Genomic DNA, 26,520 nt, shown 5'->3' with positions numbered 1-26,520 from the left:
CACTAAGTTAAAAAGTGATGTCCTTTGTGTTCTGTTAAAGCACCATAATCCAGGGATTCAAAGCCATGGTGAGCTTATTATTCATTTGCAACACAGTAACAAAATATCAATAACCAAACATTGTTACAACATAATAGCAAACAATATTACATATTTTTACCATTTAGAAAAACACTGTTTTACCCTGTCAGTTGAATAGAACAATATGTCCCTGCTACATTCAACATCAATATTCATCTCTGTGGGAAAAAAAGGGAAATAAGGAGTTAAAATCTATAAATAACAAGATAGGCTAAACTCCTTATTCGAACCACGAGGAACCTTAGTTTGCAGAGCCCAAATCCAATATGACTCTCGTTGTAATAAAACTTTTTCTTGTCCTGTCCAGCTCTTGTTTTTTCAAGTATTTGCCACCTGACTTGTGACACAATGTGGCCATTAAATATCCAACACAGTGTAGCCGATCAGCACACCTATTATATACATAGATCAATGCATGAGTGACCTCTAGTGACCAAAAGAGGAAATTATAAAAAAACAAAATTAATGTACTCATGCGTTTCAATAAAAAACTGAATTTATTGGGACATATTAAAATCCATTAGACCCCACAAAAAAGCCTTTCTAATGGATTTTAATATGTCCCAATAAATTCAGTTTTTTATTTAACTCTATGCCCATTCTCAAAAAAAAATGTTTTGCTAAAGTAGTTTCTTTTCTTTTCACTGCTTTCAGTCCCTAAGTTCTTTCTTGCTATATCTTTTTCCTTTGGTGGTTGATAATTCCAGATGTGCTCATAAAGCCTTATTTTTATGAGTGGGCTTGTTTGACCCACATGGCTACATAGCAGCTTGTTTATATAAATGAAAGCAGTCTTCCTGAAGCAGACATGCTAGTTTAGCAGTGTGGCACAACAGTACATTATATTTTCATTATGTAAAACACTTATATGTGTTGGTGTTACTGTTCCTTTAAGGCACAAATACTTGAAGTTCAAAACCACCACCAGCCATTAATGTTGTGTGTGAGCCTGTGGTTTTCTGCCTTTTGTTAATCTTTCTGGTAAGATACTTTGGGGAGAAGCCTGCAACTTAAGACCGTGAATGGGACCTTTGCCACAACCAGACTGATATCTGGCCAAATAGCCAAGATATATTTATTTGGAAGTTAAATATCTAATTGGAAGAGAAGTGCACTGGCATTTACTTTTGATCTTTCACAGGGCAAACAATTGAATGGCTCAGCACGACTGGTTGGCCAAAGCAGGCAGACATTTTGTGTGTATGGCCATTTGTACACCCTTTCCCTGCCACTGACCATGGCCTTCCACAAACACAAACAATGTATTTGTTTTTCAGGCCCTTATGTACCTTCAAAACGCACCCCAATTTATATAATCTAACAACCTTTTTCAAAAGGTATTATATATTTTTTCATGGCTTTTGAATTATTTGCCTTCTTCTGACTTTCCAGCTTTCAAATGGGGGGGTCACTGACCCCATCTAAAAACAAGTGCTGTGTAAAGCTACAATGTACAGTTATCGCTACTTCTTATTACTCAGCTTTCTATTCAGGCCTCACCTATTCCAGACTCTTATTCAAATCATTGTATAGGGGAATTTGGACCCTAGCAACCAGACTGCTCAAATTGCAAACAAACTGGAGTTGAGGGACTGTCTGAAGGAAACACCAGCCAGAATCTCCTCCCAACTGTACAGGCAATTTGACTTGCTGTAAAGAGAAGCTGTACGTATGGGCAGGGAGAATGACAGGGCCCGCCCCGCATCTCTTTCCACCAAGTCCACCGCTGCAAAATGGCGGCACGCGACAGTGGGCTTCCCCAGATGTCTCCTGGGCAAGAAGAGGATAGCAACCCGGAAGCCATTAGTACAGCCTCCCAAGACTCGCAGGAGTACGAGCTAAAGCAGCCTGCGTGTAGTGAGGGAGCAGCCGCAACTCTGCCTGCGCTGGACGAGACAGAGAAAGGCCGGAGATTAGAGACAAGTCTGTGGGAGCTTAGGAACCGCAGGAAGATTCTCATGAAGAACCTGCCGCACGATTGCACCGGCCAGGTGGGACAGTAGCAATGAAGGGTGGGCGCTAGTTAAGGTGCGAGCTAAACCTCCACTGTGGGCAGATAGTGTGGGGCTGTTAGTAGGGAGGGACCCATATTGGGCACTGCACCCTCCTGTCATCACCAGCTGCCTATAAAGCAACTTAAACCTACTGCTTAACTGACACCCACAGCATGTAGATTTTATATGTAATTGTCCTAACCTATATCCACGACTTCATGACTAATTATACTTGCCCCTTCACTGCATCAGCAACGCATCACCCCTTACCTGCATATTACAATATTCAAATACATGTCACCAAAATAAACTCTCTGCTAGCCATGGGCAACCTGAGACACCCCCCCACACACACACACACACACCTCATGCAGATATCTGTGCTTTCTGACCCCTCTGATTCTGTGCGGGATGGGGGAGGTTTCCGGCCTGTGCGTTCTGTCCCGCTGCATTCTTGCTATCCAGAAAGGGTCCCGGGAGGGGGATTGATGATGCCTGCCTCTGGGTGCCCACACATAAAATATGGCCCAGGGGTCGCCGACTCTGTGTAAAACTGTTCTAAATTGATACATTTAGCTGACCAATGTCTTATTTTTGGCCCCGCTAAGCAGAATCCCTGAGTTTCATTAAAATCAGCTGTTATAATTGATACAAACAAGTGGCATATTCCACAGATACTGCTGAGAAATGTATCAACTTAAAGGAGAATTCAACCTGTAACATAAAAAACCCTACCCTACGTAGACCCCCCCCCAGGCAAATGTCCCTAAAGGTGGCCATACATGGAGAGATCCGCTCGTTTGGCGATATCGTCAAACGAGCGGATCTCCCTCCGATAAGGTGGGCAATATCGGCTGATCCGATCGTGGGCCATAGGGCCCAACGATTGGATCCTAACGATGCCCAAATGGGCGGTCGGATCGCGGGACCGCATCAACGAATAGATGCGGCCACGATCCTCAGGATTTTCTGTCCCATCCGATCGAGATCTGCCCGACTTTCGGCCAGATCTCGATCGGTGAAGCCCGTCGGGGGGCCCCATACACGGGCCAATAAGCTGCCGACACGGTCTGTTGGCAGCTTTTATCGGCCCTTGTATGGCCACCTTAACTTTTTACTTACTCCTCGGTGCAGATTCTGTCCTCAGAAGTTCACGGCAGCCATCTTCTTTTCTTCGTTAAACTTCGGAAGCAGCGCAGAGTTTTCGGCACATGCACAGTTAGAGTTATATTCCGGTCCAGAACAAACTGCGCATGTCAGGCTTGGTAACAAGAATAATTCATCAGCTTGCATTCTCAAGCCTTGCATATGCTTTACTTCTAAGGTTCCTTTGAAGGGTAAAGAGGGTGAGCAGTTCTCAAATATTAACAATTTTATTGACAGTGGTAATACACTGGACAGCAGCTGTATACTTTTTTTGTTTTGCAAAAATGTATAAATCAAACTACTGGAGGAATTCACAAAAAAAAGAAAAATATGATATAGCGGATCCCTTATTTTTGCTGTTATTTTTTTTACCCCTTTAAAGGGTTCCTTCTCTCAATCCCTTTTGTCTACTGGACGAAAACGTAGTTCTAAGCAACTTTCCAATGCATACTTGATCATTTTCAATAATTTATTTATTTTGGAATTGTAAAAATGAGCAGTATCTGTTTACAGTCTCCCTTACTGTCTCCTGAAGCAGTGGAGCAAAAACCAGCTGGGGCCTGGAGAAGAACCGACTCCTGTTACTTTGTATTACAAGTCAGGCCCAGAAAGCAGAAAGGGAAACTTTCTGTAATATATAGGAAAGTTGAAAGAGTCATTATGTCATTATGCCAAAATAATTTTTGGCCAGAGAACCGTGTCATTTATAATAATTTTAAGGAGAATTACACATAGGGGCAAATTCACTAAAGGGCTCATTTTCAGCTATTAAGGCTTCGCCACACTTGCGCCACTTCGCCAGCCGTTAAGCAAAGTTGCGTCTCGTCAACCGAAGTTTCACTAGTGTTAATTCGTCAGCGCGAGCATTTCATGGCGAACTTTCGCTAACGTTCGTTTCTGCCTAGCCAAACTTTGTTAGTACTCTTACGCTTAGGTCAATTTGAATAGGGCAGGTACATATAGGTCATATAGACGTCTTTATTAGTGATGTTGGTGCCAATGCTTCAAGTGGCCACTTATTATTAAAAATGTTCAAGGAAGCAAAATAAAGGCAAGAGATCCTCTAATGCCCTAGATATGCCCTAGACATGAGGCATGAGGCAAGAGATCCTCTAATGCCCTAGACATGAGCCCACCCTTAAACAAATGTGGCATGCCCCTTAAATTGTTAAAAAAAAAATGTTTTATAACAAAAATGTTTTAACAGTTACAACTTTTAAATACAATCCCGCAATTTTTTTTTTTTATAACTTTTCGGCATACAGGATATGATGTCACTGACATAAGATTGACATAAGAGGAGAATGTATCGTCATCTGATCAGTTCGCAAGGTCTAAGGTGGCGTAAGAAACTCTGGTGAAAGGGGTAACATTATGGAAAATTCGCACTTTCGCCTTGCGAAAGGGCACAAAACTTTGTCAGCGATGTACTCTTTTGCTAGTGAATTGTCCACTACACTTGCTAGTATTTAGCAATCTCCCTGCGGAATGGATTTCTGGTGAATTTTTGCTCGCAACCGCCTCTTTGCCCTTTAGTAAATCTGCCCCATAATGTATTGGTATACTAATTATAAGTATTTTTGCTTAAAAAGGTTGTTCATCTTCCAAGCACTTTTTTTTAGTTCAGTTGTTGATTTTTCTTCCTCTGCATCAACTAGCAGTTTTATTTAGAAATAAAAATTTGAACTTGGAAATATTTCTTATTTTAAAAAAACAATGTGCATGCATCTATTTAAATGTACCACTTTTAGATGTTGATACACAATCAAAATTCATTGGCAGTGATGAGATTTTAGGTAGGGATGCACCGAATGCACTATTTTGGTTTCGGCCAAACCCCCGAATCCTTCGCGAAAGACTCGGGCGAATACCAAACCGAATCTGAACCCTAATTTGCATATGCTAATTATGGGGGAATGGGAAAACATTTTTTACTTCTTTGTTTTGTGACAAAAAGTCCCGTGATTTACCTCCCTGACCCTATTTTGCATATGCAAATTAGGATTTGGATTCGGTTCGGCTGGGCAGAAGGATTCGGCCGAATCCAAATCCAGCTGAAAACGGCCGAATCCCGAAACGAATCCTGGATTCGGTGCATCCCTAATTTTAGGTGTCTCAGGTAAAAGACTAGCCTTCCAGGAAAGCAGGATAGACGGGTATATATTTAACTTGCTTCTAATTGATACTCTGAAAATAAAAGAAACCAACACATTTTTTCTACCTGTCTGTGTTTTTAGTTACTAATCTTATAATATGTGTATATTTTTGTGAACAACATTGAGCTGCTGAATTTGAAATGTTAATAGAAATGCTTAGGTATGCATGCATATGTGGGAAGCTAGGAGGAGGACAACAACCACAGAATGTAAGTTTGGGGGACTCTGACATAAAATTCCTTTTTTAAAGGCTAAAATTTCTAACGTTCCCTAGAAAAAGCTTTCACGTTTTCCCAGAAAAGTTCTCTTATGGCCTCCAGTGTGCATGGTATAGCAGGGGGTCACATTAGGTTACTTTGTGCCAAGATTTGCTAGAACATAAGTCAACTTTACTTTGTTTGAGTTTGAGCTTTGTTTCCTGACACAAACTAAATCCGTGTGTTTAAATTTTCCATTCCTCGTTCATCTGCAGGATATCCATGACTTGCTGAAAGGCTACGAAATTAAATACTGCTACGTGGACAAAAATAAAAAAACAGGTAATACCATACTTTTTATTTCAGGGGTGTAAAATATCACAATATATATAATCACAATTGTGGGTGTCAATTTTTGCAAACTTTGCAAGCCAAAAAAAATACAAAATGACGTTATGTACATATGTCGGTAAAATAAAATATGTCCTCTAAGATTCATGGGTTAAACTGGCCATAAATATAGTCCTTGTTATAATGCTTGGGTACACATAAAGAAGCTGTTCCATTCAGGTGTAAAGTCTGCTGTCTTTGAATAGACCCTTCTGCTGTTTCAAAGAATGTGCATGTGCTTTATGCACACTGACAGTGGAGTAACTTTGGAGACCTCCACTCCCCACTCTAGCTGATATTGCAGGTCTCCTCTGACGAGGAAAAAAATGTGGGTCACATTCTGCGCCCTCCTATAGCGGAAGTAGACCATGGCCCCCCTCAGTTGGGTCTGTTTTTTCTGCTGTTACACCCCTGCACACCAATAAGGATTAATTACATCTTCATTTGGACCAAGTACAAGGTACTGTTTTATTATTTCAGAGAAAAGGGAAAAATATTAAGAATGTGCATTATTTTGATAAACTGGAGTCTATGGTAGACGGCCTTTCAGTAATTACAAGCTTTCTTTTTTTTAGCTGCAATTCCCCTACATGGTGTACATTGATTTACCGCTATTATGCTGCCCCCCCCCATACAAGTCTTCATCTCTCAAGTTCAGGTGTCCCCGACCTTTTTTTAACCGTGAGCCACATTCAAGTGTAAAATAATGTTGGAGAGCAACATAAGCGTCCCTGGTGTGCCAAAAAAGGGCCTGTGATTTGCTATTGGCAGTAGACGGTTTTTATGCAACTAAACCATTACTTTAAAGTGATACTGACACTAAAAAATATATTTTCAGAATATTAATCTACATTAAAAGTTACCTATAGGCCAAGGAGCTCCACATTGTTGGAAACATAGACACATGCTAATTCCTGTTATTTTCGGAAAATCTCTACTTTGTGCAGGAATGTATACGTTTCTGGAAAAGTTAGTAAATGTTAGATATAGAATCCTGAAACAAAGAAAAATGTATACATTGCTGGCAAATGTAGCTGTACTTACCGTAAAATGGATAATGGATTACTTATCCCCAGTGTCGGACTGGCCCGGCGGGATACCGGGAAAATACCCGGTGGGCCCCGACCCTAGTGGGCCCCGCCGGGCCAGTCCCCCTCTCCCAAACAGTTTTTTAAAAATAATAAAAAAATTTCGGCGCACAGCAGCGCCGTTTGCGCATGCGCGCCGAGCGTCGTTTCCGTTTCTGCATGCGCGCCGTTTGCGCATGCGCGATGCGCCGCCTGGGCGCCGAGGAGGGATTCACCTAACAAGTAGGTAGAGGGGGCCAGAGGGGGGCCCTGGACACCAGTCCCGGTGGGCCCCGGACCCCCCAGTCCGACCCTGCTTATCCCTACATATACTTTTGCAGATAAGCTTGTCTCTTTGCATACGAGTGCTGAAAATGTATCTAGCACAGCAGCCCTGTGCAACTAGTTTTATAGTCCCCGATCTGCAATGTTTATCTTTCAGGTGCTCTCTGGTATGTCCAGCTCCCCATCTTTATATCATTGTCCTTGTGATTCCTACTGGCTTAGGAGTTGTGCAGGTGATCTGGGCACACGTGGGTCACAAAGTCACCAGACTGAAGGTAAGTGCTTGAAGATTGGGTTGGGGTCTTGGATTTAGTTGCATAGGTCTGCTGTACATGGAGACCAATGCAGAGACCAGCTTTTCTGCAAAAAAAAAAAATTCTAGTACTTTAGTTTCCCTTTGACCCCTGATTCTCTTTGCATGTCCTTTCACAAACATCGCAATATATGACATCTATTTTTATGTACAATCAAGACTAATGTTGCCACAGTGTGAAATGCACCAGACTGAAAGCATTCCATGTGCCATTATCCTTAAAGACAGAGAATGAAATAACCATTAGGAACTTGCTTTGTCTTGTCTTTAGATCTGGTTTCAGTAAAGCACAAGTGAATCTTTATCTTAGTATTTTTGAGATCGGACTTTTTGATTTCTTTTAATCCATCTCACCCTAACCAGGTTGGTTTTTCCGTATTGCTGAGATCAAAATTAAGCAATTAGGCATAGCTAAATTCTATGACCTGCACTTGAACATTTTACTTAACCCTTTTGAAATGGTATCTGTGCTTATTCCTGTGAAACATTTCTGTGAAGTGCTATTTGCATAGTTGTGTAATTTTTCTGCTCTGTAATTGCAAACATTCACTTGTTTCATGTTCTAATCTCTGACTGTTGTTTTCAGATAATGTTTAAAGGGCCAGCTAAACTAAAAATAAATTGATGTTTCCACTCATTAGCGTTCTTTGATCATTTTGCAAGTTAAATGTATTTGTATTGTATTTTTATTTTTAGTGGTTTTTTATTAGTTTTTCCATTTTTATTATTGGCCTCTTTAAACATGATAAAAGTTAAAGCTGTCCCAGCTAACTTGGTTGCCTTGGTTTTTTTTCTTTCTTACCGTCACCAACACTTCTATCAAACCATAAAGGATTTCCTTGCTTACAAAGGGAATATACGGACATGTGCATTTCTGCCACACTGCCCTTAAAATTCCACTTTTTAGGTCCATCATGTAGGGGATATTTGTTTGTGACAAAATCACACACTATATATTTAAATTTGGCCTACAAGCAGATCACTAAGAAATGTGGCCAACTGTAGTCCAGCTACTTATAGAGGAACACTCGCTAAAGTGAAAATTACCATAGTGCCAGCAGATTTATTGCTCCAGGGTTTTCTATGATTCATGTTGCAGCATGTATACTGGCAACACAAGTCACATTGAGATGAAATAGAAGCTATGTGAATAAGGGTCAGACACTTATAAACAGTAGTATACAATTTGGAAAGAAGGCGGTGGTTCTTTAAATGTGATCATCTTCTTGCATACAAATATTGGCAGTTATGGTATGAGTTCTGTTAGTGTCTAAACAAAATGTTTCTTTCTCAGAATAACTATAATTCTCCTCTATAGACGACATCTTGGCATGTATTATTTGATTTTCAAATTGATTCCTCTAATTTCAGCCTTTGTCACTTTATTAAATGGAGAGCAAGCACAAAATGTCATTCAGAAGTTTCATCAGCACACACTTCGAGACAGAGAAATTTCAGTTCAACTTCAGCCTACGGATGCTGTACTCTGTGTTACCAATTTGCCCCCGTTATTCACATTGCACAACTTTGAAGATTTAGTGAGAGCTTATGGCAATACTGAGAGGTGCCTACTGGTCTATAGTGAACTTACGGGCCATTCCAAGGGATATGGATTTGTGGAGTACATGAAAAAAGATTCTGCCTCTAATGCCAGGCTGGAATTATTTGGAAAACCATTGGCAGAATTTACCCTTTTTGCACAGTGGATGGATAGCAATCACATGACCATGGAACTCATTCACTCAAAGTGCCTGTGTGTTAATAAGCTTCCTAAGGGCTACAATGATTGTGATGAACTAACACAGCTGTTCTCTGCTTTATACAAGCCATTGTTCTGCCAGGTAAGGTTCAGTGTGTTTATTCTATCTGTTGTTTTTCTGGTAAAGTAAAAGTCTAATAATGATATAATAATATTTATTTAATGTAGAACCTTGGCACCCACCAAAAGTTCTGAATGGCAGGGTCCAATCTAGGAAGTATAGGCCTTTTTAAATATCTTGGCTTTAAATGTACGAGGTAAGGGGTAGATCCTGTTTTGATACGTAAAGAAAAGGAGCCCGAAACCAAAGTAAAAAAATTAAATAAAGTGCTGTAAAGTCATCCATGCACCTTGGGTTTAAACAGTCCAAATAATATATTGTTCAATATGGCCATCTAGACACTATATCAAATTGTATTTCATTCAGTTGATGGGCCAAACAGCAGATATGAACAAAGGTGAGAGGTATTTGTGTTCTATCTTATTTCTGAATAAGCGAATTCCTCATCCGTATGCAGTGAGACTTTATAGTATATGTGCACTTTTTAGGATGCCATCAGTGCCAGTGCATACAACTTTAGACAATTACTTTTTAGCACTGTGGAAGCGTACTGTTTTTTGGGTAGCATGCCATAAATATACCTTATTTCCCAGGTGCTTATATAGAATGGAGTGATGCCAGTACAGAAGGTGAGGTATGTTGGTTTTCATTGCTTTCTGGAGATTTTGTAGCAATGCTACTTTTTTTGAAATTGAAGAAGGTTTTCTCTGCAGAATGCAATGACACAAATGGCCCGGTGTAGGATGAACTGGCCTTTTCCCTCTCACCATAAAAACACAATGTTTAACAAAAGTCTTAAAGGGGACCTGTCGCCCTAAGAAATAATTCCAAATAATTTTCTATCATGTTAGTTGAGCAAAATAACCTTTACTTACACTATATTTGTTATTTAGATTTTGTTTCCTTTAGTCTTAGAATTATACAATCACAGCAAGCAGGCAGGTGCCATTTTGTGGAAACTGTTATTAAAACAAATTTGTGTATTACCCCAAAATCTTGTGTATTTTTGAGAATAGGGGACTTAATGTCCATGCATAGTGCACGACACAATTACAGAGTATGTACATTACATTTTTAGAATTTACACTTAAATATAGAATGTAAATGTGTCTGCTGCTGTTTTATTTAAATGGTAAAAAATGGTTTTGGCATCTTCTAAATAAAACATCTCATCTTGTTTTGCAGCTGGCTGAAGATGAAGGTGGTTGTTTTGTTGATTTTGCAGTGGTGGAATATGAGACAGCTGAGCAGGCTGAGGCGGTAAGGAATTCAATGGATGGAACCACTGTTAAAGGAAGCAGAATCCAACTGTCCTTCTGTGCCCCAGGCTCTCCAGGCAGAAGCACTTTAGCAGCACTTGTAGCAGCACAAGGAATGGTAAGGAATTTTACCTATTGCTCTCTCTATTGCTTTTTCTGCATATGTTTCTTGGAAGAGAAACAGATCTTTAGGGGGAGACATTGTCTGCCATGTATATTAATTGTTAAAGGAACACCAAAAAATTAAAGTGTTTTAAAGTAATGAAAGTACCATGTACTGTTGCCCTGCACTTGCAAAACTCATGTGTTTGCTTCAGAAACACTACTATAGTTAATATAAACAAGCTTCTGTGTAGCAATGGCGTAAATGGGGGGGGGGGGAAAGGCTATATGGCACAGGGTAAATAGTGGATACCAGATAACACCATTATGTTCTACAGAGCTTATATGTTATCTGCTGTGCAACCTGAGCCTTTCCTCTTTTGAATGGCTGCCCCCATTGCTACACAGCAGCTTATTTATATAAACTATAGTAGTGTTTCTGAAGCAAACATCAGTTTTACCAGTGCAGGACAACACTGCATTATATTTTTATTACTTTCATTTTTTGATGTTACTGTTCCTTCAAGTTCTTATCTGCTGAAGCACCTTTCCAGCAGGTACATAGGTCATCAAAGATGGGGAAGTACATGGGAGCCACAGTGGTTGGCCTGGAACAAAAGCTTTTGGACAGATGTGTGCCATTCTCATGGAGTCTGATTGTTGAACACTCAAGATAGAACTTCATAAATTAAAACAAAGTTTAAATGTGGCCCAAACACTTTCTAAAATGTGTACATTTTTAGCACTGACCTCCTCATTTATATTGTACTATACCATGCCAAGCAATTAAATAGGCACAGTTTTTGCATTTAAAGAAATATTTGCATACTTATATAGACTATAGAATATGGTTAATAAACTGTTTTCTACATGTACAACTACAGCTGCAGAATAATAGGAAGGGATTGCTTCCAGAACCAAACACGGTACAAATCATGCAAAGTTTCAGTAATCCAGCAATGTTACAGATGTTATTGCAACCCCAGCAAAGAGGAAGATCAGGAAAGCATGGTAAGCCAATAATCTTCCCAGCAAAGCTGCAGAACTTAATTTTTAGTTATAGGACTCGTGCAGTCTTTGTTCTGAGCAAGGAATAGTAAAAACTGACGTTATACAGCATTGCCTATATATGTTTTATGTCTTAATAGTTGGTATGATTGAGAGGAGTGTGACATTCTTTGGTAACTTTTTAAAGAAAACCTCAAACATCTGAATTGAAAAGTTTCTTTTATGTGTTTAAAGAATAAACTCCTTTCCTTTTAAAGGTTCATCATCAGGACAGCCTCACTTTGTGAATCCAACAGTAAGCCACGCTTTTCTACAGCTCAACAAACTGCACCAGGTAAAATAACATTTACAAATTGGAAGCCAGTAATTTGGCATATGCATCTTATGAAGTTATAGCGATAGTTACATCTTGGCTTGGCTATACCCTGACTAGGTTGGGCAGTTTAGACAATTTGACCATACAGCTGACCATCTAGGCATGTATGTCCTCTTGGGGTCTGGTTAGGCAATTTCAGCCAAAAGGAGGCCAAGAAGAGCTTAGTATTCTGGTTGTTTGAGTGGAATGAATGGAACTATACAAAAGTGGCCCCTTGAAGGTAACCATTCCTTTTGCCCATATATGACAAGATTCAATTGCTCTTACCACTTCCTTTCTGAGCACCCCCTGATATCTCTGTCCATTAATGATGTGCTGGTCAGAAACAATTAAAAACTGGGACCTAACCCAACCGCAACTTCTATTTATAGCCTTAACCTGACCCACTCATCTGACATCCCAAAAGGGTGTGGGGTAGGTACCTGCTTAAGCATAGACACTGCCAGGACAAGAAGCTCACATAGGAAAGTCTCTGGCACGGAGAGCAGAAGAACAGCTCAACCTAAACCTGCCTGCAACCTACAGACAGCCTGAACCCGCCCAACCCACAGATATCTGACCGGCCCAAACATTACTACTGTCCAAGCATATGCTTTACACAATGTCAGAAGTTTGTTACAAAGCTCTTTTTGGCAGGGCCATATTTAGCTGTTCTATCCATTGCACAATGTAATTTTGCATGTAATCTGTATGCCCAATTTATGCACACATGTATTTTACATTGTTGCGGAACATGTTGGCACTTTATAAATAAAGTATTTATAAATATTAGCAGAAAGTAACTATTCTCAAGTCAGTTTTATTACTTCTGTCACCAAAGTTTAGTAACATTAAAAACTGAAAATTATTTGATTTACTTTTAAAGTTTGTATCTGTTTACCCATCATCTACAAACATTTATATTAGTAACAAATATCCTGTTTTATATAAGAAGGGTTTTTATCTTCATGAATAAGGGTGAAGACACACAGAGCTACTAGTAATACTGAGTAGTGTCTTAGCAAAGCCAATTATCACTAATGTCTAGTCTATGGCAGTTTTTTTTTTGGACATTTTGTAGCCACAAAAAGCAGTCCTGTCTGTTTTTAGAAACCGTAATCTAATGAATTTATTTGGTATCTGTTTTGGAAACTTACCTCTTCTCCTTTTCTAGCTGTAATTGTGGCCCTCATGGACAAACAGCATCTTATTTATATAAAATATAGTAGTGTTTTAGAAGCAAACACAATTTTTATTACCAGTGCAGGGTAACCGTGTATTGCATTTAAACTACCTTCATTTGTGTTGGTGTTGCTGTTCCTTTAAGTAATAGACATGAGCAGAGATAAACAGAAGCATAATGGTATATTTTAGAGCATGTTGAATTTGAAGAACTCACACTACTAAGCACCCAAAGAAAGCCTATTAGAGTAGACCATGTTCTGCCCGTGACAGCAATTGTACGAAAGTTTTGTCCGGCAAATAGTAGTGACGGTTACCCATTGATTTCGTCAGATAGGCAGTTCTAACAAAGATATTATCGTTAGCCGGCAGAAATCTTCTAACCTAAGTCTTCTTACCTGGTGCGAAAAATTTCTGGAAAAATCGTACAAAACAAATTTTTGTGCGACTTTATCTTTGCGTCCATGGTCAGCTTTAGTTACATTGTAACATTAAAAGGGACAATTTTTTTTTCTGAGCATTAGGGATTCTCACTACTTATAAAGCAATTTTAGAACTGTTTTTTTTTTTTTTTAAAAAGTGTTCTTATTCCTACACAGACACAGGGTATGGGAGGTAATTCCCTGCTGCAAAACTATTCCCATCTACAAATGGCACAGAAGCAACTTCTTCAGCTAAAAAGTGCTCAGTCGAATAATTGTGTAAGTAGTGTATGTGCATAAATATGTATAGCAGTAGAGCAATTTTATTTTTGTATGTTGTTATACAAGTAGCAGCTGTCTTTATTACTTTTGTAATAGAAACCCGGCCTTCTTGGAGAAGCTCCAGTCTCTGTGTTACAGACATCAATGGGCTCATCACAGCCAGGATCAGTGGAGGCTTTGCAACAAGATGTGCACAAAAGTAATTTGGCTTTTAAACTCTGCAAAGATAAGCTATTTAATAAGCTAATTTTAAAATTACTGCAACACACAGAGGCACATTCAGTTTAATGCCAACCCCAAAAATAAAAACATCATTCTAAGAAACTTTGCAATATATTGTTTTTATTTGTATTTCTGCTGAAAGCAGTGTTTGTGCCTTTCTGTTCTCTGCCCTGATGGCTCAGCCTGTTGATACAATCAAATACTGCTTTCAATAGCAATTGTTTTTACAGATAACTTTAAAAGCACTAAACATTGTATGTATATTGGAAAGTTGCTTAGAATTCTCTTTTCTTTTATTAGGCAAATTTTTATTTTGGGATTGACTTGCCCTTTATAGTATTTTTCAGCACATTTAAGGTCATTGAAAGATTCTCAGAGACACATTTTAACTCTTGGTACATTATAGTAAACAGTGAATCTAAGTCAGCTAGATCAAATTAATGCCACTACAACTGGAATTGAATCTGACTAGACCTGCCAATAATTCAGGCTTACTGATTTACCAAGTGGATGCGAATTGTCACACACACAGTATGGCAGCTCTTTCCACTTCATACAAATATGTAAATAGACGTTTGTGTTAATAGCTATGCCCTCTGGCATGGCGATTCTCATACATGCAAGCATACAGAGAATGGGTGTTCTGTGCATAAATTATTTTAGTCAAATTGGAGATAGAAGCCAGTAAACATTCATTGTAAGCATACTGGAGACCTCTAGTGACCAAACAGAGGTATAACCATATACTCAACAAATTCTCCAAAGCATGCTAGTAAGTAAAAAAAATATACTTTATTTACATCAGTTATTAAAATACATAGGAAATACCCCTCTAGCGCCCAACGCGTTTCATGCCTATGACTAGGTGCTGGGTAGGCATGAAACGCGTTGGGCGCTAGAGGGGTATTTCCTATGTATTTTAATAACTGATGTAAATAAAGTATATTTTTTTTACTTACTAGCATGCTTTGGAGAATTTGTTGAGTATTCTGTGCATAAATGTCCACACACTCATTTATAATTTTGAGGTACAAATAACTGTTCAATTTCTAAAAAACTGTCAGGGGGAAAAAATTAAAAATATTATACAAGACGTAATGTATTTTCCTAAATAAAAAAGGATCCTGTTCTCAAAAATAATATTTAGGGGATTTTATGGTTATTGTTAATGTCTTAACAAAAGCCCGTGCCCTATGATAGTACAATTATGGGACCTATTATCTAGAATGCTCTGGACCTTTTTTTCTACTGGATAAGGGATATTTCCATAATTTGGAACTTCATACCATAAATCTATTAGAAAATTATGTAAACATTAAATAAACCCAATAGGCTGGTTCTGCTTCCAATAAGGATTAATTATATCTTAGTTTGGATCAAGTACAAGGTACTGTTTTATTATTACAGAGAAAAGGGAAATCCTTTTTAAAAATCTGGATTATTTGGACAAAATTAAATTGATGGGAGACACCTGTTCAGTAATTTGGAGCTTTCTGGATAACGAGTTTCCGGGTAACGTATCCCATACCTGTAGTAAAAACTCAGAGAGGGACACATTCATTTATTTGGAATTTTGGAACCACAATTTGAAGCCAGATTTTGTAAGAATGTCCAATCTACTTATGGGCTGTTCCTCATATACTTATGTTATTTTGCTGCTCTTCCACTTTTATTCATTTTAAACCATTTTTTCTTTCCCCTTTTTCTACTGTTGCTTTTACCATAATGGCAGATGGAGTACATCCTCAAATATATGTGAATTATAGCTTGTTTTGAGTTTACACCAGTCTGTTTTTCTGCTTGCTGCCTTCTATCCTCCCACATCCCCCAAATTTAGAGAGCAGTGCTGTGCAGCATGAAAGGCCTAAATTATAAAATCACTACATTGTACCAATTACACATGGGATACATGGAGATTGCTAAATGGCTTGTTGAATAAATTCAGAGGAGATACTTTTAATTTCCAAGGCAGCTTTGTGTTGATTCTAGTTACAATAACTTACCATCTATATTTTGTTCTAGGCATTTCTCCATTCTACCACAGTCAGCACATGAGCTCTGTCCTGTCCCGTCTGACACAGGAGAAGCAGTCTACATCAATAGCTTTGCTTGAAGGCTCAGGATGTCAGACTTACTTACAGCAGTCTGAATCGGTGCCTGCAGGTCAGAATCAGCCACAAAGCCAGTCTGCTAGCACTGAGTCGCCTCTCTTGGTAAGATGCTCCTCTTGTTATTTGGGGAGTTTTTTTTTGTCTTCATTTTAAATGTCTCATTAAATCTTTTCTGATTTCAGTCATTTTTCCCACACATACCAATCCTGTTAAAAAAAAAAAAAAAAAAGGATTGAGAACCCCCATGTTTGCAGCCCTTTGAAACTATGGTTAGCGCTGTAACACTTCTTACTGTAAAGTTTTACTGTGTTCTATTATTAACAAATAATTATACACACGTTAGACAGCCATCCATTCCCAGCACTTTTATTTGCGCACATTCTACTGTGTATAGCAGTCTTTAGTAAAGCAGTAACTCTGGCGTGCCCTCCTTCTGCCAGTAATGACTCCCTTCAACATAAGATTGAGCAAATTTTGATTTAACTACAGCTGGAGGGCCACCACTCAAATAGTGAGACATGTTTCTTTTTCATAATTATCCAATAGCCTATATCAGACCATGGCTCTCCAGCTGTCCCCAATTACCTGCACCCTAGAAGTCATTATTCATCGACAGCTTATGTGGACTATTGAATAATTGCATGTAACTTTACCCTGCCTGCTGTTACTGAACAAGACATGCATGCATTATTGCCTGCCAGTAGTTGATCAGATGGAGGCCCACCCTGTGATATGTGCTATTGGATACTGACAAATTATATGTTCCCCTATATGAGTAGTGCTTCCTCAGTTGTTGCAGAGCATAAACTGCAGTCTGCAATCTTGGCTGGAGCAGCTGCAGCAGTGCCAGCCATTAACGCAGCATTTCTGATTCATATGATCTGTAAGTGTGTCTCCTTCACAGAACCATGATGATGAAAACACCAAGCATACCATAGACCTTTGGTTAATGACACATTTTGTCTCAATGTATTTTTTTTTCTTTTTTACCTGTTGTGAAAACTGAAGTAAAAAACCCTATTTAGTTGACAAGTAACACAAACTCTAGGGACAAATAATTATGCACACATTAGATGGCCATCCATTCCAATAAATATAAGACTTTTTGTTTAATTATATCTCTAATCAAGTGATCAATTATCACCTGATTTTATGTAAAAAAAAAAAAAATCTATCTTATGAAAGCTTGTGCTTGGAAATCTGTAATTAATCTAAAGTTCATAATACTCTAGCTTCAATACACAGTTTTTTACTGCTAGACTGGCTTTTAGCTCAACAGCTTTTATGGTTCAGGGTGTCTCTCTATGCACGTCTATATTCAGTTAACAATAGGGTTGCTGATGCTCAGTTAAGCCAAAAACCTACCAGTAGCAGTCTAAAAATATAAATATCTGAGAAACTTTTATATAAATAGAACATTGAATATATATTTTAAATAAATTGTGAACATGGAAAGCTGGATATGGTTACATTTGAATGGGCCAATCACAAAGTACTAGTCTAAAGGGGCCATGAAGAATAGAACATTACTTTTCCTTTACAATTTCCATCTATTATTGTATGATGAATGTGCTGCAGCAAAAAGGCCATTTTTATGTGCTTATTTAAAATTGGGATGCAACATGTTTATCCATATCCATTTGTTTCAGAATAAGTCCATTAATCAGACCTCACTTCTGGGGGAGCCTCCAAGAGACATCAGGCTCAGTACAAATCCGTATCTTAATCTGGCAAGTGTGCTGGCTGGTTCCTCAATAGCAGGTGAGAAAAATAACAAAATATGGTTTCTTTATCATATTTACTGTGTGGAAAAGGTATCATTTAGTAATAGCTCACTACTTCATGGTAATTGGGCCAAGCATTAGCTCTGTGCATCTCCAGTTGCAGCGGAAGTAAAACTGCCAGATTCCTGTAAATAAAACAGTTGTACTGCACCTGCACCCAAAAATAATTTAGGGGGTTCCATAATAGAAACCACATTATACATGTAGTGTAGTTCTGCTGCTTTTGACTCTGCATGGCCATTTTTATTTCAACTGCATTCCCCAGAGTAATCAATATACAGGTATGGGAGCTGTTATCCAGATTGCTAGGGACCTGGGGTCTTCCAGATAATGGAACTTTCCATAATTTATAATAATAATAATAATACAGGTATAGGATCCCTTATCCAGAAACCTGATATCCAGAAAGCTCAGAATTACGGAATGGCTGTCTCCTATAGACTCCATTTTATCCAAATAATCCAAATTTTTAAAAATGATTTCCTTTTTCTCTGTTATAATAAAACAGTAGCTTGTACTTGATCCGAACTAAGATATAATTAATCCTTATTGGAAGCAAAAACGGCCTATTGGGTTTATTAAATGTTTAAATGATTTATAGTAGACTTAAGGCTCGAAGACCCAAATTACAGAAAGATCCGTTAACCGGAAAACTCCAAGTCCTGAGCATTCTGGATAACAGGTCCCATACTTGTACCTTAAGTCTACTAGAAAATCATGTAAACATTAAATAAACACAATAGGCTGGTTTTGACTCCAATATGGATTCATTATTTTTTCGTTTGGACCAAGTAGAAGAATCCGTTTAATTATTACAGAGAAAAGAAAATCATTTTTTAATCACTTGGCTCATTTGGATAAAATTGAGTCTATGGGAGACAACCTTTCCATAATTTAGAACTTTCTGCATAAGGGTAGGACTATATGGACGTTTTTAGCTCGATCCGACGTGCATGTGACGTAAATAGTGTAAGTGAATGCATTGTCGCATGGTGTTGCAGCGTTGATCTGTCACAACTGTCGGATGCAGACGCAATGTCTGCATCCGACAGTCGTGTCGCGTCAGATCGACGATGCGACTTCATCCGACATTTCCATTACTTACCTTATTTCCGTTGCATGTGATTTGACGCCGGAGTTTTGTTGCAGCTCGTCGGATCGTGCCAAAAACGTCCATGTAGTCCTACCCTAATGGGTTTCCAGGTAACAGATCCCATACCTGTATACGGTTGCATGTGAAAAAATACACAAGACTAGGTGGAGTACTGGTGATTTGTATAATAAACACTTTTTCAAGCACTAAACCTTGTGGAACCGAGGTAATTACATTCACAAAATAACAGTTTGAGTTTTGGGAATGTTGAAGCTGCCACTGAGATAGTTATATAGCAGTTCTACCATCTCAAAATCTGGCAATGAAAAAAAAAAAAGTGGGGTGAAGGAGGGTTCACAGGACTTACTGAGACCAGGTTTCAGTGCCGTGTGTTTTTGGACAAATCACATGGTAACACATGGGATAGATTGATTGCTGATGTCATTTGAAGGGAAACCACAACAATCATTCTGACCTTGCTGCCTGTAGCCTTGACCTATAGATTAAAGGGGAAACCTGTTGACTGTGTCCCACAATAATGTATTTTTTTCCTAAATAAAGGGAGTGACAGTATTGATTCATGTCAGATCACTGGCAGGATCTGACTGAATGGGGAAGCTCCAAAATTCCCAGGAATGCATCAAACTAAATGTCATTGGAGATCCAGTCTGTATATTTAAATACTAGGCTTTTTCTCAGCAGCACTCCTGGACTGGAAACAATTTTACATTCATTTTCATTTTGGGCTTATGCTCTCTTAAAGCCTTTAAAGGGAAAATATACCATTTAGCTGGGTTAAAAGGGTACATACTGTAAACACAGTTGTAAATATTTATTTTTTCTATATAAACATACGCACTTCACAGATTAAAAGAAGACAATTTCCCAATATCACTCAATGGAATGCAACCCCACCCTTACCTTGTTCCATTGTGAAGCAATGGATTCTTAAATCTGAAGTCCCTCTGCAGAAAATATGTGCAGCACCCACTATGGAAAGCAGATGATGGTAAAGGAGGGGTTTCAATACTGTTGGACATGGGAAACTGATGTTTGTATTCAGAGACAATGATGGTTTCCTTTCTGTCTCTGGAATCCGGTATGTTTGTGTAGAAAATATACATTTATAGTGTTTATGTACCTTCTCTACATAAGCCCAACTGAATGGGCTCATGCCAAAAAGAGGGGTATAGAATCTATGATGCTAGCGTTAATGTACCATAGATTCTACAGCTACAGGTTCCTGTTTCATCTGTGCCGCACTGTGTGTTTAATTACACAGCCAAGTTAAGATGTTCCTGCCATTCAAGATCACAGGCCAATGCCATGTAGTTGGAAATTTCACTAATTGCCGGGACTGAACGGGGGGGGGGAGATTCAGATAACTGTCAACTTTTCCAGCCCAGACCCCAGTTCAGATGTGGCCAGGGGGCAACATGCCACCCCCAGTTCGAGGCCCTTCTGTAGCATTTCCTATTTTTTCAGTATTGTTTAAAATGGTTGTAAATATTGTCCCTTTAAGGGTAGCATAACCGCTATTAATACAGATGCTGGTATAAAATAACCTTTCATATGAAATAAACATTCAATTGATACAAATAAATATTTGACAGTCATAACATTATTTTAGGTCATTAAAGACCTAAAAATGAATTGTAATCTGTGTACAGTGGTGCTGCATTTAATTACTGCTGCTGTAGCAATAGGTAGTATTATTCCTGTTAATTGACTTAGTTCATCATTACATTGCTATTCTCATGTGTTTATTTTTATATATTATTTATGGTTGTATTGGCCAGGCACGGGCATATGGAACATTCAGCAACAGAATATGAATAGTTTGACCTTTCAGGAATCTGCATCACAGCCTGGGCTGGAAAATTATCTTCGCTACAGTCAGCAATATGGAGATTATTCACAGGTATTCTAGTCCTTTGGAGATATACATGGTTCATTTCTATATGTTCAAAAATGTTGGCATTGTTTTTTTTTGCCCTAAGCTACTTTGATGTACTACAGCAGCATTTGCTTGCATTCTAGGGAGCCCTGCAGCAGTGGTATGATCAATATTCTGCTTACAGCAGCACTCAAGTGGAGCAGTCCCATAGTGAAGAGCAAGCTGTAAGCAATGCCTTATTCCATAATATTCAATGCAAAGCTGTGTAACTGTTTTGTATGAGACTCCTTAGGCTAATGTCATGCATTGCATTTTCAGACCAAAAACATGCAACTATGCAGTTTCAGGCTGAAATGCACCCTAGTTTCAAATAGTTTTTTTGTTAATCATCTAGCAGTTACACACATCAGACGCTGTTTAGTTTCAGCAATATGGTTGCTAGGGTCCAAGCAGGCCCAGACTGGCAATCTGTGGGTTTTGGCAAATGCTGCTGTAAGGTCCCATAGAAAGTCACTATTTAGTGGGCTGGTGAAGGACTATTTGGGCTTCTGTGTACTTGGAATGCCAGGCCTATTTTGACTCCCAGTCCAGACCCGGGTCCAAGTCACCCTAGCAACCATGCATTGACATTAATGAGAGACTGGAATATAAACAGGAGAGGACCTGAATAGAAAGAATAATAATAAACCGTAGCAAAAATAAGGGGTCAGTGAACACCATCTGAAAGCAGTAAAAATTATGAAGAAGAAGGTAAATAAATCACGTCTTCTAAATTGGAAAATGAAGTCCAATTTAGAAGTGTCTTAGAATATATTACAAGTAAATAAAAGGTGAACCTGCCCTTTAACCTAATATTACTGTGAGTTTTATATCAGCAGTTTGTATTGATTAAAAAATCTATCACTTGTGCTAAATGTGTACTCTAGGTTTTCTTGTGTGCATGTTGGGAATGAATGATATTGTGTCTGGCATCAGTAATGAACTTTGCTCATTTATGAACGCTGGGCAAATTTGCCATTATATAGTAACCCAGAGCAACCAATCCGTGATTTTCTTTTTTTCAGCCAGCTGCAGGTTGAAACTTCAAGCAATCAATTGATTTGTTTCCCTGGGTTACATGGGCGCAAATGTGCCCAGTGTTTCTAAACAATCCCTCTTTATTATGTGTCATTGATGTGTTATAGGTGTTGCTCCTGTCGGGAAAGTGCTTTGATTATAATCCTTCTAATTTAGTCAAAAGATAGACTAGCAGTCTTCCACTTTTTTGCATGTGCTGGGTCAAATATTTCTCATACTGCATATTCAAGGGCCAGATTCAATTAATATTGTCACACAAAGTAGTCTATGGAGCCTTTGTGCAGGCTGGGGTCCATAAAAAACATATATGTTTATACATATACCCAGGGCTTAATGCGCTTTTGCACCAGCTGCTTGGGCATTATGGACAACAAGAATACTAAAGAAAATGTTTCCCCTTTATGTTCTGTGAAATAGGCACCCCCTTGCTAAGATATGTGTAGATATTGGAGAGTCTTGGAAGGTTCCTTGGAAAACTGAATATTCAGTAACACAGAAGCCAATTACTATACCCAACTATTCATTTCTCTTTCTGCGCACAGTTCACTTTAGATCAGTGATCCCCAACCAGTGGCTTATGAGTAACATGTTGCTCTCCAACCCCTTGGATGTTGCTCCCAGTGGCCTCAAAGCTGTTGCTTATTTTTGAATTCCAGGCTTGGGAGCAAGTTTTGGTTGTATAAAAAACAGATGTACTGCCAAACAGAGCCTCAATGTAGGTTGACAATCCACATAGGGACTACTAAATGGCCAATCACAGCCCTTATTTGGCACCAGGAACATTTTTCATGCTTGTGTTGCTCCCTAACTCCGTTTACTTCTGAATGTTGCTCACGGGTTCAAAAGGTTGGGGATCCCTGTTTTAGATCTAAGACACTGTGCTTGCTGCACACTGTAGTATTGCCCTGAATTATTGGCTGGACAGTAGGTCCATCACTCCGGCCACAGATTTCCTTTTCTACTGCAGATCAAATTAGATTTTTATTCATTTTCTAAGGAGGTGAAGGAGAGAAATACCATTATCCGGTATAGGATATTCAAGCTTTTTTCCTTTATACTTTGTGTCATGACAAATTTGATTGTTTTTCCTTTCCTAGTCCTCTCCTGGTTTGGCTTATGGAAATTACAATACATATGTTCAAGCACCACCAACATACTACTCCAATGCCCAGATGACATACCAGGCAGAGAGTACAGTGCCATCCAATAACGTAAGTGAAGGAAGAAATCCAGGCATATATAGCATCACTGTGGGATATTTGACCAACAATCAAGCCCAATACTGTAATTTATAGGTATATAAATATTCAACAGATGGAATTTTAAAAGTGATGCTGCGTCTGCATCAGTCGTGTCACGTCGGATCAACGCTGTGACTTCATCCAACAATGCATTCACTTACCTTATTTCTGTCGCATCTGATTTGATGCCTGAATTTTTTGCGTTGGATCGCTCCAAAATAGTCTGTGTAGTCCTACCCTTAGGTTTCAAGGGGTAACATGTAGCTGGTGACAATTTTTATCCTCAATTGCAAACTTGAGCAATTGGTACCTAAAAATGCAGGATTGAACGCTTTCTTTAAAAAAAAAACTGAACAGAGAAATCGACTGTTCTGATATCAGTGTTCACAGTTAAGCCTTGTCAGTCAGTCATAGCAATTGTAAGCAGAACATGTGACATGTCAAAGAGAATGTAACGTTGGGCAAGATAGGTGATTTAAGAAGAAAGGAGAGAGAGAGAGAGAGAGGGCGAGGATGTTAACATCATAAATAATAGCATTAACACAGGGGACTGCTTTTACACATGTAGCACTACATTTTCCCAGTAGAGATGAAGGAGGGGGTGAGCTTGTTACATTCCCTCGTGGTTCATTGGTTGATTAATTTCCCTTATAAGGGAAGCCTCTGCCCAGTCACTACCAATGAACAATTTAAAGTTGCAGTCACCAAGGTGGTGTCCCATACGAGCTCCTCTACTCCATGATAGTGACTGAAGGCAGCAGGTGGCAGATCTCTGCGTGTTTGATGCCAAGACATTTCTTAAAAATTGAGGTTATGTGTTACCAGCCTGAGCTATGTATTGACTTCACAAGACATTTGTTTTGTTTTAGGCATCGACAAAAGAAAAGAGAACTTCTATTTTATCTGCTACAGAGGCCAGTCCAGCAGGATACGTGAATCAGGTCTCTGAAGGATCCGGAGAGCACAATGGAGATTCATACTTTAAAAGGAAGAAGGTTTATTAACTTTTTGAACTAAAAGAAGTAAATTCTGCTTCCATTACCATATACCCAAAGATGCACAATGCAGTTCATCTTCTTCTAAGCCTTTTAGCTGGGCACTAAAGGGTTACGTTTGACTTCTCAGGCTGAATTGTTAATATAAATGGTAAAAAAAATCTAAAGATTTGTAGATATTTTCTACACCTGAATATGTCTTGGTAAATAACAGATTTGATAATATAATAATATTGCTATTGCCTGCAAAAAAATCATTTGTAAATATCAAGCAATAAAGTTAATAGTACAGTTTTACTTTTACAAGTGACTCCAAATGGCCTGCGTTTACCTACAAGCTGAATATATTTGATACGGACACTTCTGTGTTAACCACAAGAGCCGGCAACATGGGAACACTTTCCAACTGTCAATTTGTGTGTCTCCAATGGCAGGCTTTTTACACAAACGCAATACAAAGAAATCTGCATTGTACTGTAGGGTATAAAACCTAAAGCTAAAAGTTCATATAACTTCAAGACTTCAGCTCCCTAACACAAGATAACAGCTCCCTGGTAGATCTAAGAACAGCACTCAATAGTAAAATTAAGGTCCCACTGCGACACATTCAGTTACATTGAGTAGGAGAAACAACAGCCTGCCAGAAAGCAGTTCCATCCTAAAGTGCTGGCTCTTTCTGAAAGCACATGACCAGGCAAAATGACCTGAGATGGCTGCCTACACACCAATATTACAACTTAAATAATACACTTGCTGGTTCAGAAATGACATTTTATATTGTAGAGTGAATTAGTTGCAGTATAAACAGTGTCATTTAGAAATAAAAACTACATCATAAAAATCATGACAGCATCCCTTTAAATCTGATTGGTTTGCCATGGGTTACTGCACCAATAGAAATGTTCCATCTGTCAGTATCCCTGTTTGTTTGTCACAAAAGCTTCTAACACTAGGATAACCTTACAGAACAATTTATTTTATTCCAACAGCTATTCTGCTAAACTGGAACTTCAGCCAATTATTAAAGGGTAGAAAAACAAAACACCATATATATATAAATGCCTTGGGTTTTCTAAACACTTTGATGCCACGTGCAATTTACTACCCAACGATTTTGTTTCATATTAGTAAACAGGAGCTTACATTCATTCATCCATTCCATCACAATATACTTCAGAGCATAATAACACTCAGTAACAATATAATTCAAACTCTTTATTAAAATATGAGCCATGGCACAGTACATACCTCTACATGAGGGGAAACTATTTATATGGAACAGGAGCCCCATGAAAACAAAATCTATGTCTGATATTGAAGCAGTTTTATAACATTGATCCCTGCTGCAGCTGAGCGGAAGGGGCGTCAGACTGATTGTTATTATTGCATTTTGTTTGGCTCCAACAAACAACATAAGAAAAAAAAAAATCAAAACAGGAATTTGTCAGTGCTATTAAGAGCCAAAATCACATTTCATTAACAGAACTACAATTTGTGTTAAAATGCATTTCTGTTTTATTGTGAAAATGTTAGATATTTGCTACCCAAGATGTTTGAGTTATATTTTAGAAAGAGCTTGCCAAAATGCTAAGGGAATGGCTTCATATCTCAAACTCGGGATAAGGACTGACAGTTGGCAGCGGGTGATCCAAAGGTATCATGTGATTTTAAGTGCAACTCTGCATTATCTGGGTATAAAGGTGCATAGGTTGAACTATCAGCAAAAACAAGTGGTTTGTTCTGCGTGTAGTTCCCAGTCTAACACTCACCATTGTTTACAATCCATCATCCCTGTTACCAATTAGTTCCATGAATCCAAATTGCTGATATGAGTGAAATAATGACATCGGAATTAACTGCAGGAAAACTGATTCTATGTAAGGTCAACAAAGTATCCAGCACAATAAGCAAAAGCACTTCCTTAAGGAAATCAAATGGTTAATTTGCCTGCAAAATCTATATCCTGCAAGTGTTTCTGCAATGAGCAAGAATAGTTCTCATGAGCTGTGTGTGTATTTATATATATATATATATACATATT

General features: G+C 38.5%; 2 protein-coding genes across 4 annotated transcripts in view; one reads left to right on the top strand and one right to left on the bottom strand.

Annotated features, from left to right (window-relative positions):
• The first annotated feature begins 1,759 nt into the window (after window positions 1-1,759).
• On the top strand, window positions 1,760-24,782 carry raver2.S (ribonucleoprotein, PTB binding 2 S homeolog). 3 transcript variants are annotated; one of them, XM_018260762.2, is made up of 15 exons: window positions 1,998-2,072; window positions 5,850-5,916; window positions 7,474-7,591; window positions 9,001-9,470; window positions 10,635-10,826; window positions 11,695-11,821; window positions 12,076-12,152; window positions 13,955-14,056; window positions 14,156-14,258; window positions 16,304-16,494; window positions 18,042-18,153; window positions 21,069-21,190; window positions 21,310-21,390; window positions 23,341-23,454; window positions 24,354-24,782. In XM_018260762.2, the coding sequence occupies exons 3-15, from the start codon at window positions 7,486-7,488 to the stop codon at window positions 24,486-24,488; spliced, it is 1,932 nt and encodes a 643-aa protein (XP_018116251.1). In that variant the 5' UTR covers window positions 1,998-2,072; window positions 5,850-5,916; window positions 7,474-7,485; the 3' UTR covers window positions 24,489-24,782. The 3 variants fall into 3 exon arrangements, with proteins under 3 accessions (XP_018116250.1, XP_018116249.1, XP_018116251.1); XM_018260760.2 differs by lacking the exon at window positions 7,474-7,591 and having other exon boundaries at window positions 1,761-2,072; XM_018260761.2 differs by lacking the exons at window positions 7,474-7,591; window positions 21,310-21,390 and having other exon boundaries at window positions 1,760-2,072.
• Window positions 24,783-25,679: 897 nt separating this feature from the next.
• jak1.S (Janus kinase 1 (a protein tyrosine kinase) S homeolog) overlaps window positions 25,680-26,520 on the bottom strand; it is a 61,687-nt gene continuing 60,846 nt past the window's right edge. Inside the window, 1 exon segment of the mRNA NM_001093393.1 lies at window positions 25,680-26,520. This exon segment is cut by the window's right edge and continues 880 nt beyond it. The gene's annotated coding sequence lies outside the window, so the exon portion shown is untranslated.

Source organism: Xenopus laevis, chromosome 4S (assembly GCF_017654675.1).
Source record: "Xenopus laevis strain J_2021 chromosome 4S, Xenopus_laevis_v10.1, whole genome shotgun sequence".
In the NCBI taxonomy this organism is placed as follows: Eukaryota; Metazoa; Chordata; class Amphibia; order Anura; family Pipidae; genus Xenopus; species Xenopus laevis.
This window is presented reverse-complemented; position numbering and strand designations above follow the sequence as displayed.